The 22,491-nt window shown below is 33.3% G+C and overlaps 1 protein-coding gene across 1 annotated transcript in view; it reads right to left on the bottom strand.

Annotated features, from left to right (window-relative positions):
- Window positions 1–6,162: 6,162 nt before the first annotated feature.
- Window positions 6,163–22,491, bottom strand: part of Scgdelta (sarcoglycan delta) — a 45,976-nt gene continuing 29,647 nt past the window's right edge. Inside the window, exons 5-7 of the mRNA XM_036366305.2 lie at window positions 17,771–18,032; window positions 9,822–9,945; window positions 6,163–9,634 (exon numbers count right to left, since the gene is read on the bottom strand). Coding sequence (XP_036222198.2) covers window positions 9,446–9,634; window positions 9,822–9,945; window positions 17,771–18,032 — 575 coding nt within the window. The 3' untranslated portion in view covers window positions 6,163–9,445. The remainder of the gene's footprint in view (window positions 9,635–9,821; window positions 9,946–17,770; window positions 18,033–22,491) is intronic.

Here is a 22,491-nt window from a genome sequence, read left to right as displayed (position 1 = left end):
CGCGAAATTAAAAGGCAATCCTTGTATGAAGGGTTATTCGAGTGAAAAAGATCTTGTGTGCAAAAGACTAAGACAATAATTCTATTTTAACTCTTTTTGATTACAATAAAGTTTTGACACATTTAATGACTTGTTAAATATGATACAAAAGAAGACAGACATTGAAAATCTTTCTGCTTTTTTATGTCTCAAAACTAAATGCAGTTTTTGTAATAATTTATTAGCAAACAATAACCCAAACTAAACAACGAAATGTTTTTTCAGCAGTTGAAAACTAATCGAAAAGCATTCAAATAATACTCAGACAGCGCAGCACAACCACTCCGAAAACCGCATGCGGAGCAACTGGGTTTCAATTAAATTTAATTTAAGCAGCATTGCAGACATTCAATAATAGAAAGCTTTCTGCAATATTTCAATACTTCTAACAACTCCAACCAAGCGCCCACACCTCAGCCATTCTCTTCGAATTCATTACATTTGCTGCAAGTAGCGCCAACTGGCAGCCAAGCAAACACTCAAAGTGGCATCAACCGGCTGGCAACAAAAGTAACTCAATTTATGACCGAAATTTCACTCACTTCACCAAACGTTCGTCTGTTTGTGTGTCGAAACTTTGCCAAACGCCAAATACACAAAAAGATGGGAAAGGCCTTGCTTGTGTGTTGGTTGTGGTGGATTTCTGGTCTAGACGCCGACAACTCGGTTTAACCCCCCGAAACAACTGGAATTGGTTGCTCTTTAAGTGTAAGCAAGTTGTCAGCGTATTGTTGTAATTGTTGCTTGTCTTCGGCAGACAGCCACTCAAAATCGCTTTCGTCAACACCCACCCAGCGGCCCTATCAATAGCTGAATAGCCACCGACGCATACGCACACTAATACTGTTTTAGGTGCTCAGTTATATAAGCCATAAAGTGCGTTGCAGCATGTACATGGTCAACGTTTATACATATTTACTAACCTATGACTGTGTTATGTTCGAGTGTTAGAGGGCGTCAACTTTGTGTGGACTTGCTGTATTGTCGTTTTTTTTATATCTTGAACAGGTTATACAATATTTAGTTTGCCACGAAGTTTGTAGCAACCAGATAAAAATGTCGGATGCCGTAAATAATATATTGTATAAATATAAAAATTATCAGCGTGGCGAGCTAAGTCGTTCAGATCCATTTTTCTGTCGGTATATAATCGAACTACTTGTAGTCTCAGTTTTTGAGATATCAATCTAAAATTGTGCACACGTTCTTTTCTCCCAATGAAGCTACTCATTTGTCGGATATCGGATGGCTATATATCTACCAACAAAAACGACGTGTTGTTAAAATGATATAACTACCACGGCTCCAGTTGCATATCTCCACCCATTTACGCCAATTTTCGATGACCCGGTCCAGCATTTCGGCTAGAATTTCGACTATAGTATGCTATATGTTGTCTTCGTGCTCCTCGAGCATTGCTGGCTGATTGACGTAGTCCTTTGATTTAATATACCCCCAGAGAAGATAATCTAGAAGCGTTAAATCGCATGATCTTAGCGGCTATTTGACTGTGCCATTTCTCTAAATTAACGAGTCGCCAAACTTTGCATTAAATGTGGGCCTGTTTAGACTAAAACATAAATCGACGCACCGTTTTGTTGAAAATATAGATCGTCTCCGTCAATTTCATCATAATCCGGGAAAAAAAGTCACATCGTAATATAACGCTCACTATTGTTGGTAAAGGCATTTTCTGCCTCATTTCGAAAGAAATAAGACCCTGGTGATGATGCTGCCATACCCCAATTCGCACCATACGATCTTAAGGATGCAATTGCGTGTCCTCAACCACACGAAGATTTGACTCACCCCAATATCAACAATTTTATTTGTTGACGAAGTCATTGAGTCAGAAATGGGCCTCATCTGAGAAGACCGTGTTTTGGGCGAAGAGCTCTTACAGTAGTTACCGGAGAATATGTGTAATAATCTTGGACAATTGTCAAGCGTTGTACCAAAGTGAAACAGGACATGATGAAATGGCAAACCTTATTGAACACACTGACAAAATTTGACACAAATCCGTAAACAAACATGGGCGCCACGAAGTGTCAAAATCACGTCACCCCTATTGGTAGACGCTGTAGCTGCCATACAAACTCATCGATCAAAATCATTTTGCAAAGGGTACGAGTATTATTGCATCGGTGGAGCCGAAGTTAATATTTTTGCTGGTTTTAATTTTTTGCCACAAAATAGTTATCTAATCAAATAAATTTAGCATTCGGCATAAAAAGGTCCCAGCAATAAAGTAAAACACTTGCCTTTGTTCAGTTGTTCATGTGTGTGTATGTATTGTATATACTCGTATACTCTCCATTCTATTTTTCAAATTAGTCTATTTTTACTCATTTCTTCTTTTTTCTTCAATAATATGTATATATATATATTTATTTTTTTTTACGTATTAACATACAATTTTTGCTACACAGTGTAATATTTTATTTTCACTTCAGCATAATTTTGTTTCGCTCTAGTTACATATTTATTTTGCTCTATGTATTCAATTGATTTCTCTATTAGTTTTTATAATTCGGTATCAAACATTAAAATTATATTATGTTTCTCTTAATAACTGTATTGTTTAGTAATTACTTGTACGTAAATATTTTCCAACTTAAATTTTGGTTGCGAAACTAAAATCAAGTTAACTTTTTCTTTTATTTTTAATTTTTCTCTGTTTTTCTCTGTTTCTCTTTTTCTCTTTGGTTAATTTATATTTATGTATTTATATAGGCTTTTTGTTTTTGTTATGAAATATTTACACCGTTATAAGTCAGCATTGCTTATAATTGCTTTGCCTCATTCAATTTACAATTTTCAATCTTAATATTTTCTTATTACTACATTTTGATTACTCGCATACTAAAGAGTGATCCATGTAGAGGTACTATTTTTAAAAGCCTTTTTTCGACAGATCACGCGTAAGTCGTGTCAAGCTGTCATAATATTTTTTTTAGCATTGTTCTATAAAGAATGTGTTTCATGCGCTTTCGAACTAAATTTTGTTCCATTTCTGGCTCAATGTGTATGTAAAAAATCAAAATTGCCGCATTTGGTACGAAGAGCAACCTGAAAAGATTCAGCCATTTCTTCCAGAAAAAACAACGGTCTTGTGTGGTTTGTGGGCCCGTGGAATCGTCGGTCCATTTTTCTTCAAAAATTATGCCGGTGAAAACGTAACCGTTAATGGCGACCGTTATCGCGCCATGATAACCGACTATTTTATGCCTGAGATTGAAGCTCGTGATCTCAACGACATTTGGTTTCAACAAGACGGCGCCACTTCCCACACATCGCATCAAACAATGGATTTATTGAGAGAACACTTCGGTGAGCAGATGATTTCACGTTTTGGGCCGGTCGATTGGCCACCAAGATCGTGTGATATCACACCTTAGACTTTTTCTTGTGAAAATATGTAAAATCTGAAGTTTATGCGGATAATCCTGCTTCGATTTAGGTCTTGGAGCAAAGCATCACGCGTGTCATTCGCCAGTTACCAGCCGAAATGCTCGAACGAGTAATCGAAAATTGGGCTCAATGAATGGACTATCTGCGACATAGACGCAGCCAGCAATTGAAAGAGATAATATTCAAAAATATATGTACTAAAGAATTATTTTTCGAATGATAATAAATATTCCCCTTTAAATTTAAAATTTCTGTGTAGAGAACCTCGAAATGGATCGCCCTATATATTTACACGATTAATTTAATATAAATCGAGAATTATTAACCAAAATTAAACGAAGTTATAATGAGCAAATTATAATCTGTAGAACTAACTTATAAAAATTTTTTCTTCAGATATTGAAAAGCGGTCTGAATTAAGCTATACTTACGTTTAGAGAGAAATAATGATAAGTATGAAGAAAAATATTCGTATTCTGTCTACAGAGACTAATAGAAAATAATAATTTATAAAATTTTGGTGCTAAATGTGAACCAGTTATTTGTTATGTACTCACTTAAAAACGGTATACCATAAAGTCAACCAGAGGGATCAGAGAAATCTTGTTCGGTATATGGGGTTAGAGGAAGTTATAGTTTGATTTAGCCAATTACAGAAACGGATTTCCAAATTTAGTTTTAGATATGTGTTTCAGTTTATTCTATGAATTGAAGAATGGATTGAATAAAATTGTGTTGCTCTCGCACCTATTATTAATATATGTCGCGATTTTGAGTGAATTATAATATGGAAAAAATCGATGACTAAACAAAACTTAGTGTAAACCTGTTATATGAGTAAAGCGCTTAAAGGAAGTGATGAGTGCTTAATCCACAAAAATTGGTTTCAAAGTAAGCCAATTTGTTTCTATAAAATTATCTTTAAGAGCGGCTAGTGCCATATTCATAATTTAAGTTTTGTAGTGATTCACATGTGAGCTTGATGGTAGTTCTAGATATTTTTAAAGGTGTTATTGTACCATTTATTTTAACAAACATTTAAGGGTATTGATTTTTGAAATTTTAGACTTTACTGGTTTATTCTCGCTAAGGATGTACAAGCTTTAAACAGGTCTCCCAAAACCTCATGGAAAATTTAGTCCATCGAACAGATAGTTCATTAAAGATTGTGTGCTTTGCTCGCTATGTCCTAATCTTCAAAGCAGGATTGAAATTATAACTTAAGCTATAAATAAAAATATTATTCTGGTGGTCATCAAACTTTCATTGACTTACACTATAACTTGGTTTTTGTTTGCTTTTAGCCAAGCATTTTTGACATGGTTTTGGCTACTGGAAGTCACATAGTAAGCGAGTCTTAGTGCGACTTAGTTCTGACTTGATCTTGCAATATTTCTCTGTACCATTTGGTTTTCAGTGTCCAGTATATATTGGATAATATGCACAAATCTAATTTTACTCACTCACTTACCCAGTTTCAACTTATTAGTACTGGATTATATGATCGGTAAAATGAACTCGAGAGTTTTAACAGATATTCCATTAATCAAATAAGGACAATCAATTGAAGTAATACTTCAAAGATTGAATTAGCTTTTAAATCGTGTTAGTCATTTTGGATATCAAACTGATTATGTAATTTTTGAGTTCACAATCGCGGCGGTTAAATTTAATAAAATTTCGAGTTTATAGTCAATATTATATTATAATACTTTACTCTCTATAGATGGAAATTTCTGTTATCTATCTACTAATAAATACTTCCGAATTCGTTTCGACAAAAGCCGAAAACTATTATTTTAGTTAAATATTTATATATAATGATCGTTTTATTGTAAGCGAGTGTGAAAATAATGCCCAACTAAATTATTAATAATTTGAAGTTATTTGTTAGCACTGGCAACATTCTAGCTATAAAAACATGTCGGAACTTATCAGGTTTTGAGAGGCAGAATGAAATGTTCATATCCTTAACTTAACAAAATGCAAGGATCACCAATAGGTAAGAGATATGTAATAGAGAGCGAATACTTAGACTATACTTAGGCTAACGCCGTTTAATTTTGCCTGGCTTTTGAGCACTATTGGCCAAGGATTTATGGAATATGCACAAAATACACAATGAAATTGTTTTTTTTTCGATATCACTAATCAACCAGTCGCTTATCAACCCCCTGAAACTGAATCCAATAAATAAGCCAAGTTTGTATTGCCGCTTTATAGGCGAGTGTTCTTTTGCGATTCGCTTACAAGCGAACGCAACTACAGCTGATGACTTTAAATTATTTTAATTTTTTAAACTTTAATTTTAATATTTTCTTTTATGTAATTTAAGTGCTAATGAGTATATGCAGTACGTTGGTATTTTATTTTATATACTTATATACAGGGTGCTCCATCTTTCAATACTAATATGGTGAGGAATCATTTCGATATTTATGCATACGTCTGTCCACGAATGTATGTAGAATGTAGTAAAAAATTGTGGTTGCAATAAAGTTTTTCAAATAATTATATTAAAATATCTGAAATTCAATAGTCGGCTATTTCCTTTAGGTTATTCAATATTTTTATGCCGAAGGATGAAGCGCCCTGTACATTCGCTTAATTGTGACACAATAGACCACAAGCCATGTTTACAAGCTCCCGAACACGCTCTAATGCTTAAAAATCTAAACAAAATAACAAAAAACTAGTTTGATATTTACGTTTGTCTAATTAATAAATATTTATTTTATAATACTATATATATTACATACCCTTATATATAAACTATGCGCATACTTATTTACAGTAATGTTCCAACAAATTCTAGTTTGCCAAGCTTTCTTATCAGACATACAATCCTACATACGAAGATTCATTCTACTATATATTATATGATTATTTATATATTTATTTATGTATTTTATACCTATACTCAGTATATTTTATGCACGCGTTGGTTCTCAGTAATTATTGTTTCGATTAATAACATAATTAACTCGGTGGTTTTTCACCAATTATTCCACATGGATTTTTGCAAATAAATATTTTCTTTTTCTATAATTTTATACCCTTTGTTTGCATTTATATAATATTTTATTAAAGCCTATTTACTGATACATTTAATGCTGCGTTTATCTAACAATTTTTAATTACTTGTATATTTATTATTACATACATATACATATATATATATATTTTTTATTTTATTTTTATTTTATTTTATATATACTTATACTTTATATTTATATAGTCTTTGCTAGGGTGGGCAGTTGATTCAATTATCTTACTTAGTCACCATCATCATTAAAATCAAACAGTTGCATTTTGATAACAAATCGGGATATTTCGTTTTCCAAATAATTAATTATATTCGGAACTATTAGGTTTTTGTTGAGTTTTATTCACCTCAGGAGGGTATTCTGGTCTAGAGGCCATCAAGCGATTTATTTATTCATATTTTGAAAGTATAAAAAAGATAAATAAAAGAAAAAACATTAACCTTCGGTTGCAGCGAATATATAATATAATAATACCCTTCATAAATACAAAGATTCCTTACAATAACTGGATTCCGATCGTTCAATTTGTATGGCAGCTATATACTTGTACTATAGTGGTTCGATATCGGCTGTTCCGACAAATGAGCAGCTTCTTAGAGAGGAATGGACAATAAAGAGGAATGCAAAATTTCGAATCGATAGCTTGAAAATTGAGGCATTAGTTCGCATATATACAAACAGACAGACGGACGGATCATGCTGATCATTTATGTATTGTATATATTTTATAGGGTCTCCGACTTTTTCTTCTGGGTGTTGCAAACTTCGTGGCAAACTGAATATACCCTGTTCAGGGTATAAAAAAAAATAGTAATATATTTTGATAAAGCTATGAGTTCTTGCAGTTGATGAGAAAAATATGCCGGGTCTTCGTCTCCACGATTTACACCCTTGTTGATTAAATCTTGAGATATTGCGAGAAAAACGCTTTTAGATTTTTAAGTTAAGGATAATTGTAGTTGCCATGACACTAAAACTGCTATAACTTGGAAAATAATTTGAATTTTTCAAATTTCTGGACTAGAATATCCCCTAAAAGATATTAATTGACCGATATTCTCTAGGAGAGCGTAATTTTCTGTATTTTTTTCCGATTGCAACATAGATCAAGAAATTTTGTTCGATTCGAGTCATTTGCGAAACTTTGGTATTTTTGAAATGACACTAGTTGCATAGCGTCACAAAATAGTTATTGGTGCATCCATGCGATTCTTTTGATTTTCAGATAATTCGCTGTAATCTTATCTTTATGATGTTCTATTACCATAATTATGGCTTTAACGTTCTTTGAGTTAACCCCACAGTTTCTTTCAAAGAAAAATTGCTAAATCAAGATCATCTCTTTTTGTCAGTGTTTTTACCTTAATTTTTAAAACGTTATAACAAAGAATCTTCTTCTTAGACTTTTATGTTATAAAGCTATGGAGGACTCGGGAAAAAAATATATAATATATTCATTTTCTGGCTAAAGTACACTTTTACTTCATAAAACTGCAGTTCCACGTGATAACGTTTAAAAGATAGCTGACTCAACTTGGATTAGCATACCTTCGACAAGGTTTCACACTTTTTTTTATTTAATGCATGATATCTCAAGAATATTGTGTAAAAATGTAGGCGGTTGAAGCAAAATTGACGAAGATGAGTATTTTTATACCTGTCTTATGAACGTTTTAAATCGGATTTTTTAGTGTTCAAAACTCTAAAGCGTTCCCCTCACAACTAGGTTCAAAATTACTGCGTCGACCTTTTGGCAATTTTTATACATTGAACAGGGTATATTAAGTTTGCCTTGATGTTTGTAACACCCAAAAGGAAACGTCGAAGGCTTCATAAAATGTATACATACATAAATCATCAGCATGATGAATTGGCTCGATTTAGCAATGTCCGTCAGTCTTTACATACGCAAACTAGTCCCACAGTTTTTGAGATATCGATCTGAAATTTTGCAACCTTGCTTTTCTCTATAAAAAACTGCTAATTTGTTGGAAACGCCGATATCGGACCACTTTAGCATATAGCTGGCATACAAACTGAACAATCGAAATCAAGTACTTGTATGGGGAGCTTTTTTATTCCACGAGATATCGTCACGAAATTTGAAAAAAATTATTAACCAAGGCAATGGTGCAATCTCCGAGGAAATTGTTTAGATCGGACTATTATACCGTATAGCTGTCATATAAATTGATCGATCAAAATTAAGATACATTTCTTTTTATGCCCTTTTGTGCAATAAGAAAAGCAAATAAGTAGGGTATCATAGCTACGATGCAACCGATTTATTTAATATTTCTCGTGAACATTTTATTACATTTTTCGAATGCCATACTTTAATGTATTACCATTGATTTTAATAAAAGTATTTTAATTGCGTCGTCATTAAAAAAACTTTCAAAAACATGCGTGTTTTTGCAGGAATTAACTTTAATTTAATTCTCCAGAGAATAAAATAAACGTTTTTCTTAATAAAAGTTACGAAATCCTCTGCACCTTCTTCTTGAAACTTTTCTATAAAATTTGTATGAAAATATTCTTATTTTGCATCCTGTCTAACAAGGCCCACAAGGCAATAAAATTTATTTAATTTCTATAATTAATCAATGAAAATTTTGCAACAGAAAATATAGCCCAGTTTAAGTCATAACTAAATAATAGAAAATATTTCTGATGAGCAATAAAAGTTTTATATAACATATTACTCTAACTCGCTACCCACCACTACTGTCGTTAATAATTTATATACATACGTGATATTTAACAGTTACATTGATATGAATTCTACTTTAACCCCTGCTTGATTTTATATCTATACTTTATACTTACTTACAAATACATTTATATACTACATTTGAATATTTAACTACTTTCTTATGCTTTCCCACTTTTTCCTCAAACACTCAGTGCAGCATCTAATTGCTTTATTGTCTCCGTTCTGGTAATCATCTACAAACAGTGCTGTCATCACCGGCGCATATCGAATGCGGCGCGGCCAGGAATAGTTTGCCATTCGAGCAGGCGCACAGCTGGAAGACACGATGCAAATGGTCACGACTTTGTGGCGCCCCCAGTGGTGGTGGCTGCGCCGTACGCAGATTCGGCATAAGGATTTTCGCGGACTCCAGGCGCAGCTGTGAGACACGATTTCATTGTATGAATAAAAGGAGAGCGCAAAAGAAAAAGATAAAAATTATAAATGAAAATATGTTGTAGTGATAGACAGCAGATTAAGCTCAAAACTCATGCACTCATAATGCTTTTTAATATATGTAATATATATTTTTTTAAATACTTGAAATTATCCAATTTACCACTTACACTTCCGTCCAGCGCACTCAGCCTCACATCTTTCAGTGCAGCTACTTCTATTGCACCAGCGCGCGATTGCAAATTTATATCCTTTGCAGCGGTCAGTTCAAGCTGACGTGTGGGGGATTCCAGTCTAAAAAAAAAAACAGAGAAATTGTTAAGTAAATGGAAATATCTTTTTCTCAAATCATTCAATAGTCAATTTTCTTTATATGGTATAAATCGGAATCTAAGGGGTCTAAAATGAGAGCAACCCACCAAATTTTCCCATCTGAAGGCAAAGAATTTTACGTTAGAATAATTTATATGTGTAATGTTATTATTATGTATATTTCTTGCGAAATCTTATTCGTAATTTATTTTTTTTGAGATTTTTCTGCTATTTCGACTGCAGATTTTAAGTGCTCCTATAACAAAAAACTGTATCTAATGTTTTGCCTTCCAATTAATACATATATGTACATATATTCACTTTTTTGAGGCCGATAGCCTTCGTTGCTAACACAGCGCCTTTAAACTGTAATATAATTATTTATAATTATCTTCTTGTTAAATAAATAAAATATATTAAATTTTACCCAAAATATGAACACCACCGATTCTGATCTATATTTTTTTTATAAGTCTTATAATGTATCAAAACTAAGTAAAAATCCTTCGTCTTCGATTTACGAACTCTTGAAGATTGGTGAACGGGTAAAAAACAAAAAAAAAATGGAAGTATTGGAAAAAAGGCTACGGCAAATTGGACATGATTGCGTTACGACAGTATTTTGAGAATTGAAAGCGAACAACAAATTGTTCTTTAGTTAAAAAAATTATAATTCTTTATACATATTATGAATAAGATAACTGCAAAAAATGTTAGAAATAAACACATACGAGTATACTATGTAAAATGTAACATAACCTCAAAAACTATCAAGTCGAAGAAGAAAAGAATTTATTCATAAATATGAAAATACGTTAAAAGTTTGTACTAATTTAGAGACAAAGTATGACTTCAATAAACAAATAAAAAAAAAATAAAAAAACAGGAAAATATTTCATTTCAAAAAACTTGGGCTTAATTTATATAGAAAGTGTATAATAAATTTATCTACATAAAATATATCTAAATATATATGGATATAAAAAAATATGTTTATCCATATACTAAATTACTTGCATGAAAGTCGATTTTTTCCAAAATTACATAAAAATTGCAATCTGGTCATCCCAGGCGTTTCCAAGAATTTTTCGTTTCATACAAATCCCCAATTTACACCAGGCACGCAGAATCTTCCAGCAGGTAACTGCCGCGAAAAATAATTTTTTTCTGTAGCCTACCTCAAAGGCGCAAATCAAACTGCTTTAGCGACGTCTGCAGGAAACCCGGAAGGGAAGACTTCCGCCACGTTTACAGTAACAACTTTTACGATTCGTACCCAATTTCGTGCACTCAGGTACTAAATTAAAGGGCAAGCCTGCAGCTATACAATCTGGTACTAATAAATATTAGCAAATCACAAGTAGAAGAAATATTTTCAAATCAAATGTAACTGAGCAACTCTATGAAGAGATACTTGTAATTTTATATTTTTAAAACAAGTTGAAATAATGTTTGTGCTGTTTAATGCTTGGGATACGCTTTGTAAGTATATTTTATCATATAGCACCTCAAATTCACAACTGTAGCGCCTGTTTTTGAGAAACTTTTTTCTAGCTGAATTGCCATGATTTAGTGTAAGATGAAAATAGATGCATACTACTAACATTTTCTTGAGGCTATTACCTTTCCTTAGCTACCGAAATCATTGAAATCGGTTGAGTTTTTCCAAAGTTATAGCGATAATGCCGGCAGCACTATATTGCCCACCATTTGCATGATTTGCTCGTGCGCCTTTGAGGTATGCAACGAAAATTGATTGATTTTTTGAAGCAGTGGCCTACTGGCATTTATGGTCGCCTGATAGAAATTGATGTTTGTGAGTTTGACCGAAAAGCGAGGAAACCGAGTGACCAAAGGCGATTTTTTCGTAATTTTGGCAAATTTTAACCGATTTGGATGATTTTGGTGTCAAATGAAAGGGATTTGAGTGGAGTTTCAGAAAATTTAATTTAATTAAAAATATGAAATATTGGAAATCGAAAAAAACTAGGAAAATTTTTATAACAAAAATTGTATGCAAACACAGTTTTGTTTTCAATTGAAAATGATTAATAAAAGAAATTTTTGTATTTTTTACTTCATTAATCTGTATTTTGACACATATCCAAATAGTGATTTTTATTAAAAAATTGCATCATTTCTGCAATAAGCTTATGTGATTTTACATTTTTGGGTAGTAAGGAACCTGTTTACCTTACTTTCTGCCATAATTGCAAGTGCTGTTCAACAGAAATGTTCTATTAAAATGCGAAGATTTGTACCAGAAACAAATAGGATACTGCTGATCATTTTCATGGAATAACAACACCCCTCTTTTCGACCGGTTTGAGTCGTTGAAGTGTCGAATGAAAGTGTAAGGTTTCAACCAATTTTGGGTCTAATACCGTTATTCGTTCCCGTTATGTCTAGAAAATATAAATCCCCAATCCCCGTTATATCTAGAAAATATTAATTTCTAGCTTGCAGCATATGAATAACAGGGGAACTTAACAGCTGTTAATTATGCAATGCTAACTAGTGTACTCTCGACTGTTGGTAGGTAATGTGTACTAACAGAAATTTTCTATCTGAAGGCTAAAATTCGAGATTTGTAAAATCGCCCAGAACCGAATAGTAGGGTACTGTTGATCATTTTCATCGAATAACTTCCGCATTTATGGTTTGATCGGGGGTCGTTGAGGTCTCAAAATAAGAATCGACGCTTAGTGTAGTAGTCTGTGGCGATTTGGGCGGTTTGGTGAGTTGGAAAGTTATTAGTTTTCGTTTCTTACCTATTACATTGTAGATAGAAAGATTTATTGCTAAAGCTTTTCAGGAAAAATCTGCATAATATCCTGTTGTTATTCTAGCATATTCTAAAACATGGAATATATTCATAATTAAACAAAAAATTGAGGTATATTTTTTAATGGCCTAACTGTGTTTGTTAATTGCTAGTTTTATCATTTTGTGATTGTCGGTAATTGCAGTCATATGAATCCCCAAAATTGATCTTGCGAGTCTCAGTTTAGGAGCTTTTGAGATTTAATGACATTTGTAAAAGGTTAGTAAATATATTATTTGCGCTTTGTTTAAAAATTGATTTTTATTGAATATGATCATCTTAATTACGATTAATTTTTGTCATATTTAAAGTAATGCGCTGACACTATGCCAACCTCATCTCCAACTATTCGGCAAATGTGGCATAAATAACACTAAAGACATATTGAATTTTGCAGCTGTTGCATTCTGGCCTTCCAAAGGTATACCCCACAGCGCGCTATCTTATGCATGTGTTCACCATTAAATCAATTCAACAAATTCGAGAAGCTCCATACAATATGCCAGCGAGTCAATATTTTCCGTCACTGCAATTTGCAGCTGACCATTGCAGCTCCAACCATTTATTCTTCGCATTCATACGGATGACAATTGCCTCGCTTAAGGCGCACTTCTAGGCACATGTGTGTGGTGTGTATGTGTAGGGGCTTCATGGGGCGCAGATTGCGCCTATTTGTCTGTCGTCCCTTTAGTGCTTCCAACAGAGTCAACACTTCGTTCGCGTTGACTTCGCTGGACTGCGCTTCTCCTGCGCATTGCTAGCTGTCGAACTGCTGTTGTCGTGTGGCGTATGTTGCACATCATAATTCAAGTCAAAATAAAATTGACAGGAGCAAAGAGCTACGGGCTCAAAGTGTGCTAGTGATTCATATGCTTTCTGCCCATCGGGCGCTTTAATTTCATTGCTTTGGCTATACTTCACGTTGTCAATTTTTCACTTTCTCCAATTTATAGGCATGCTTCGTATACAACTTCAATGAGGTCAGATTGATTATAAGAAAATAGATATGAAGATCGAATGAAAATATATTATACTATGTCATACTGTTATATAGCGAAAAACATTCCTATTTATTAATTTTTTTTTTTGTAAGAACAGGGAGTATATAAACCTAATCTTTGAAGGACAAGTGTTTACATTTTACATGAATCAATTAATTGGTTCGTGAGAAATAGCAGAGCACCTTTATAAAGGTGAGTTAGATTGTTTTAGAAAAAAAATGTATGAACGAATTTTATGAGTTATTGACGCTACATTAGCTGAAATACCTATTCGCTAACAAAACGATATCTACATATATTTGGGTCAATATGTGATAATATGTGGTTGAAAGAAAAGTCCTTCATGTCACACAGAGTTTCAATTAAAGTCATTTGATGAGATTTTACGCGATAGACCAATTCCGAATTTGAAGAAGAACAAATCGTTGTTTCACACAATCCACCATGTTACAAACCAATAAAACGATGGTAAAATTTGGACTAATCGAATTGCTAGCACTTCCACCGTATTCTCCGGACATGATCCACAAGTGACTTTCTCCTGTTCTCAGACCATAAAAAATGCTCCCTGGAAAAATATTTAACGTTAATGAAGATGTAAAGACTGAGCCCTTTTTTCAAATAAAAGATATACCGACTAAACAAATGCTATATAAAGTTTAGAAGAACGCCATAATTGGTGTATAACCCACGTAAAAAGTTATGGTAAATAGGAAGGCAGATCAAACAATAAGCAAAATCAGAATCTGTTAAAATTTCGAAGTGCCTTCATGTACCAGTGATCCCCAGCAAAGAAACTGCTTTATTCGGTAGATTGCTAAAGGTCATGTCAATTAAACCGACGCTAAAGGCAAGACTATTTATTATACTCTTGCAACATGTAGCAACACAGAGTATAATAACATAGTTTTGTTCATCTAACAGTTGTTTGTATTACCTAAAAATAAGCGAGTTAGATATAGGGTTATATACATATATATAAATGATCAGGATGAAGAGGCGAGTTGAAATCCGAGTGAGTGACTGTATAGGCACGAAATTAAAATATAAACCTGTAATTTGGTACAGGGAACTGCAGTAGCAAAGAGTATCTGTGGTTTGAAATTTTTATAAAGTGGGCGTGGCTCCCTTATAGGTTTAATGTATATATCTCCCAAACGATTCAAGCTATATCACCCAAATTCGCACAGGACAAATCTTTTTGACCTTTCTTACGATAGTGTGAAAATAAGCGAAATCGAGTTAGATCGCTTACTTCCCATATAACCGTTTTGTTAAAAACTACTAGAAGTGCAATAAATCAATAACAAAATGCGTCAGAGAAATAAAACTTTACATTCAGGATAGCACAAGAGGGCTCTATTGGAACCGGTATCAAAATTGAACGATAGGCGTCGCACCACCCACTTTTAGGTGAAATCGCATATCTCGGAACTTGCCCGAACGATTTCAACCAAATTCAGCACATAAAACTCGGCTGATATTAATATGTTACAATGCGAAAATGGGGGAAATCGAACTACAACCTACCATTATTGGTTTTTGATTTGTGTTTTGGAAAGTGACTGGATAAGATGGAATTTAAAATTTTGTTACCTAGGAAGTAAGTGTGATTGTAATCTGGATAAAACTTTGCACAAATCTTGCCAGCTTGAAACCAAAAATTATCCAAACCGAACCAAAACTGTTTAAACCCATAGGTAACAAAAATGTGAACCACAATACCTATAGTTAACTTTTTTACCAAAAATAGCGATTAATGTGGGAGATATATAATTAAAGTTCATAAAAATATTTTCTTGATAGTTTATCTTTGTGTCAAAAATGGCTTAAATCGAGGCAATACTTAGCACCCATATACCTAGTATAAAGATTTTCAAAATTCCATTTAACTTTATGGTATACCACATATATCGGCCAATGTTGAAGTTATATTAATAAAATTGAGGGAGCGAATTTTTCTAATAACAGAGTATATTTGTGTCTAAAATGGATAAAATCGAACGAAAAATTGCCTTAGCAACCATATAACTGATATTCACGATTTTGAAACGTCCGGCTGACGTTACTCCATATATGTTTATAAAATTTCTTGAAAAGAATTTCTCATTTATACCTGCATATTGTCAAAAATTAATGCAATTAGCCATTTTATTTCTCCTCCTATGTAATAATTTCAGACTTTGCAACTGACCGTTTAGGTTGGTCATACTTGTAATAATAATTAATGAAATTCCCTAAAATAATGAATTCCAATTCTTTGGAACACTTAATTTTATGACTATACTTTACTGCCCGACAACGAAAATTATGTTAAAATCATTTTCAAATGAGATATATCATGTGATATAAACTCAACCGAAGAGGCTTAATTTAATATTATATATTGAGTTGTCGTTTTTTCAGATCTTATGTTATTATTATGACTTATGTGGATAATTATGAATATATGTGGAATACTAGAATAGAAAATCTTTCCAGCTCTGAAACTAAAGAAAGAACTCATCTGGATTGCAAGTGGTTGTAGTGCCATATAAGAAAGAGAAGAGCTGGACTTAAACAGACTTAGAGTCACACTACGAGTGATACTCAAAAATTCATCAAATTGCTCTCAAAGTACGTAACTATAAGATTAAAGAAGTATGCCACACTAGAATTTACAAAAATTAAAATTCTCTCTTCGAATAAAAATAGTAGCTTTCCTTGTATATCAATACCGATCGGAGTCATGTGTTTCGCACTCGAAGTAGGTATAATAGTTTAAAGGTTTTTTTTTTTTAATTGCTTGTTCAATTTACCAGAAACATGGTTAAAAACTGTTGGAGCAATTTTCCTATTTGAGTTGAAATTTAAATCGTATTTTTCAAACTTTATTATCTAGAAAATACGTTGCGGTTTTTACGTTGCATTAGTTAGTGCACATTTTTTGTCAAGAACAAAATGTTGATCATTTTTATGAAGAGAGAGAGAAAGAGCTTTCTCCAGATTTTTGTACAATAAAAATTAAGTGTTTTTAGAGTAGTTTTAGTTTTCTGAGCTAAAATTGGAGATCAATAATCTTCTCTGGTGTGTTACAATAGCCGCAGGTCAACAGCCAACCATCTGCAGTAAAATATTTCTATAAATATTGCATAGGGAATAAAGTATTCTTATAAATTATTTATATTATATATATATATTAAATATTATATATTGTTTCTTGTTTTACCGAAAATATTGTGAACTCCTTTTAGAGTGGAGTAATCCCTTGAGAGCTTTTATTATCTAAATTACTGATTGGAAGCACTGTGATAATAAGGGGCACACATAGTGCGTAATTTCGATAATCGATAAAATTTAAATAATTATTTGTAACATTTTTTGAGTTAGAGCCTTCTAAAATGTAGATGACAATAGTCAATTTGGGCAATCAGTTTATCTTTAATTTATTTTTCTCTTAGCAGCATTTTTCGAAATTGCCGCCGTTATTACTCGGAGACAATGATTATCCGATGATTATCGACTTTTTCTTTCATGTTTTGTATATAGGTCTACAATGTGCTATGCCTTACCAGTTTATTGATCTGATCAAACATTGTAAAATTTACCAAAATATTTTTTAAAATTCAACTTCTTACAAATTTTGCATTTTTTTTCGAACTTAGTTCATTGTACGGACAATATGTATTTTCTAGTGAAAAATTTTGCTTCTAAGGTTTCATCCACGGGAAGGCCGGAATGACTGCAGCAGCGGAGCATGAATTTTCAGCGTCTTCGTAATCGCATGTAACTCGAAAAATATTTAATTTTTTTTCAAAAATTGTTTAGTTATTAAATTTTAAAAAATTAAATTCAAAATTTTGATTTGGTTTATGACACTAGGTGTGCCCTTTAAGATCAATATATTTACATTTTTCGTACTATTTCCCCTATACATATAGGTATGTTCACTTGTTTTTTAACCTTTAAATTTGTTATGACTACTTTGTGTCGTGGTACTCACCTCAACTCACGTCCAGGTTCGGCGCGTACATGCGGCGTTTGTATGGATTCCCGAAATATGGCGCCACCTTCGCCGTCAATGCGCAACGCGTGTGCACCGATTGTGACTTCATTTTGATTTACAGAAAATAAATTTCGTCCGTTGGTGTCATTGATGCGAATTTCCTTCGCCAAGCATTCGAGCTTATCGTGCCCAAGGAATAAATGATTCTCCAACATGCCATTCGCGTCACGTGTATTGATTGAAAAATTACGTGATGATTCTGTTGATGATATTCGGTTGCCGCCAGGTAAGTAGCGAGTGTAGGTAATCAACGCAGCAGCGCGGTGAAGTGTAGTTTGTTGAGGTGTCGGTGTTTGGATGACCGCAATTCCCATTTGGTTTGTGGTGGATATGAATGTTTGATGTTTGGTCATGAGTTATTTGTTGTTTGATCGGTTGAGTGTGTCATTTTTTTTATTTAATATTTTGTTCATTTGTTTTTATATTTTTGTTCAGTTTTGTGGTTTGGGGTTTTGTGGTAGTCAATGTGAATTACGGCGTTGATGATGACATCCATCCGGTTGTACCGAAAAAATTGCAAGGAAATATTACAACATAAATATGAGTGCGATTTGTGGGCGCAGATAGTAAAATCAAATATACGAAATGTCAACTATATAATATAAATAGCAATAAATAAACGACGAGTATGTGCACGTGCGCCGAAAACAAGCCGTATAACAAATGTGCCGTAATAAGGCTCATCCCCGCGCGCAGCTCCCTGCCAAAGCCAACAGCATACGCAGCCAGGAAAGTAAAGTGAAAAAAGCAAATAGTGCGCACTCACATCTTTCTTGCTACAAATCAGCGTGCAGGCCGCAAGATTAGTGTGACATGATAGCGGAAACGGAAATAAAATTTGTGCCATCACGATTCTGCAGCTCACGGCCAATAGACCAGTCAACCAGTCAACCTTGGCGAGGGAGCTAAAGCTACCATAAAAGACACTCTGAACGTAGGAAATTTGTTCATCTACTATTATGGTAAACCCCCTACCTCACACACAACAGTGTGAGTATTGCAAACGTGTAAGACATTGAAGAAATTTAAAGATTGCATCCGGGCCACTGAGGTGAAATTGCCGCCATCACCAAACATATGTATGTACGACACCCTCTTCAGCATCATATCTCAGCTGCGGTCCACTGGCTGTGACTGTGACTTCTCTTACCTTAATGTTGTCATTTGGTGAAAATCCCATCTGTCTTTCTCTACTTTTATCTGTAATTGTGCAACGCCAGTCACCGCCCGCACACCTAACTGCGTACTCGCCAACACATACATACAAGCATATTTAGTTGTGGTGAAATGTATTCGTGCGTGTCACACGTACTTTCAGCGTTCTCCACATTGTGTTGAGTGTGGCAAGATTTATTTATTCTCGGTAAGTTTTAATTTTTCTATTGCGATTCGTAGAATTCTAGCTTTATGTGTTTCTGTTAGTTGCTTGTAATTTCTTAAGGTCGTTTACTTTTGTTGGATTGAAATATGCAGCGTTTGCCGAAGGTTGTATATAAAATCTGGTTGCAATCGAAGTTGTGATTTTTGAATTTTTTTTGTTTTTCTAAGTGAGTAATAGTTTTACATTTCACAGCATTCGGCAGGTTGTAGAAGAAAAATGAAGAAGGTGTGTTGAAAATGGTATCAGATCGTGTCGAACTTGCTCAAATTTAAATTTTGAAATTATGAAAATTCAATTGTTAAGTTGTCGCTTTAATGTATGGTATTAAATACCTTGAGGATAGTGCACAGAAGGCTAAGTATCTTGCGGAAATCATATCGTTGTATTGAAAAGGTCAAAGAGGAAATATGCAGGGAAGTTGTTCTTCACTATCCAGCTTTCGCTAGCCAGAGTTAGGAACATCTTGGTAGCCACACCTTTGGCGAACGAGGTGGATTCTCCAGAATTGATCTTACCCGCCTCAACAAATTTTAGACGAGCTTAAGGCACTTTGTGGACTTACAAGAATCCTGATGATGCAAAATTAGAAGTTCATTGCATCACAAAGTGCTGCCTTTCTCTGCTGTCCAAGTGACTCTTGTCGCAAGGAATGGCCAGTTTACTTAATCTGTGAATAGTGAAGCTTTGAGGAATATATCAAAGAATCCCATTTAAAGCCATTAATAAACATATAAAGCTAAAACAGGGGCATAATATCATGACCGCAATTGTATATTTGCTGTTAAACACAGTGTGAAACCCCCAAGCTCATGTCAGGGTGCATGAATTTCATTAAGTTTCAAAAGTTTATCACAATCACAAATCCACAGCCCAAGAACATAGATATATGTATTGTACATGCATGATTTTCAACATGTTCTTGCATTGAAATTTACTCACATTTCCAAAGTATTGTCATGGTAATGTACTTGTATATCAACCTCACAGTAAAGGACTTTTGATTAGCTATAACGTGTATAGTTAGTAAAAAATTGTACGGTTAGAAATACTAATTACCACTCATAAGCACAAAATACAATAAAAAAACGGGGTCAGAATTTTAATAAGCTAATCGCTTTAAAAGTAAAAAAAATTCTCAGTAAAATAATAATATATATGAAGAAAATGGTGTAATTTGCGACTAAAAATAACTCCTAAAGGAACTTAGGCAGATTTACGAAAAATTTTGAATATATTGGGTTTTCCAATAGGAATGATATGATTTCTAAGTGTCGTTTCCACCATTTTTAATATGCAAAACATTATGCAAACATATACGCAAGAACAACGTTTGCAAATTATTTAATTTTATTATTAAAGTATTCGTTCTCCAATTGCAACTTTTCGTGCGGTTTTCGAGGCTCACTTTCACCGGAGTGGTGGGGTAAATAAACAAAACTGTTTACTCTGGTGCAAAGAAAATTCACAAATTATTCATTTCTAAATTGACAGTTTGGTGTGGTTCTTGGTCTGGTGGAATCATCGGTCCGTACTTCTTTCAAAATGAAGCTGGTGACATCGTTCTGTCAATTGAGAGCGGAAAGTTTATCTAGACAACATCTGGTTCCAACAAGACGGAGCTACGTGGCACACAGCGCGTACAATAACCGAATTATTGCGAGACAAGTTTGGAGACTCGATAATTTAAAGAAATTTTGATATTGAATGGCCATCAAGAAGTTGTGATTTAACACCATTAGACTACTCCTTGTGTTGTTATTTAAAGTCATTGATCTTAAGCAACAAACCAGACTCTATTCAAGCTTTAGAAGTCAATATAGCACGTGCTATTCATGACGACTTGATTTAGTGTAAAAAATTCTCGAAAATTGGGTTTATTGAATTCGTTCCTGCAAAAGAAGCCGTGGAATGATGTACTATTATTGAATTATTTTATATTCAGACTTAGTTGTATCGATTGTACTTCAAATTAAATAAAAAACAATTGAATTTCCTTTACAATTAGTGTGTTTTTTTTTTTGTTTGAAAAAAAATCATACCACTTGTATTGGAAAACCCTGTACATACGTATATTAGCGTGTTTCAAACGAAACGAATGTTTTTCTTTTTGCTTCGCTTGGTACTTTGAAAAATTAGTTGATGGACACCTCTTGATAAGTAAGAGCTCTTAATTGCAACATTATGCTGATGAAAGAAAAATGTCATTTATAAGGAACTAAAACGATCGTGTTCGAACGGAGCAAAGTAACAAAAATAAAACATACAAAGGAAAAGACAATATTTTGAAAAGCTTTAATTTGGTCATATTTTTTAATACGGTCGCCACCCTTTGAAATTTTAAAAATATTGGAAAATATGTGTATACGTAAAGTTTTCTAGAGAGGCTTCATTTAAACACATTTTGGATTCAAGTCGCCAACTGCCGAATACGTAAGTTAAACAAGAAAAACATGAATTATATAGCAAAAATGTATCTGGTTGGTTTTAAATTAAAACTGAACAAATGAGCAAAATAAAACACAAAGAGTGTAGAAATGCAAACAATCAAATGAAATCTATCAAAAAATTCAAATCGACATTATTCTGAGAGAGGTAATCGTCCAAAAGCGGGCAGTTTTGGTCAAGAGGAGAGAAATTTTTTACATCAGGACATGTGTGTGGCCTAACATCGATAGTGACTATGTACAAGCTCCTGTAGCTTGTTTAGGTGGTTGCTATGCATCCAACTTATGGTCCGATCCAAGTGTATACTACCTGTTCCTGTATATAGTGTATGATTTTGCTGTTAAAAAATTTGTCTTAACAGAAAAGTGTGGCAATCCACTGCCCCAGTTTTTTTGCCAATAAGGAAGAGGGTTTCTATGACAGTGGCATTATGAAATCACTTTCAAAATGGCGACAAGTTATCCAACAAAACGGCGTATAACATATTTGAGCTAAATCAGTTTATGCTCACTAAGCTAAATAAAAATTCCAACTTAATGCATTTCCTTTAACTATACCGCATATAATGTTGGCAAAATATTTCGAAAATTATTCCAGGGTATAGTTTTAAAGTTATGTGGTAAGTATACGGAGAAAATGTTTTTTCTTTGTGCTCCAAAATGATAAATTATGTATAAATATTGTAAATCCAATTTCTTTCCACAAAACTATTTTGTTTAATACTCTTCTAATTTTTTTTAAAAATCAAAAAAATTTTCCGATAATGTTATGATGTAATTCTATATGTGTGTATACAAAAATACTGTGTGGTTTGCTAGCTTATGATATATCT

Source organism: Bactrocera oleae, chromosome 5 (assembly GCF_042242935.1).
Source record: "Bactrocera oleae isolate idBacOlea1 chromosome 5, idBacOlea1, whole genome shotgun sequence".
Lineage (NCBI taxonomy): Eukaryota > Metazoa > Arthropoda > Insecta > Diptera > Tephritidae > Bactrocera > Bactrocera oleae.
The sequence above is the reverse complement of the archived record's forward strand: the minus strand, read 5'-3'. Positions and strand labels throughout refer to the sequence as shown.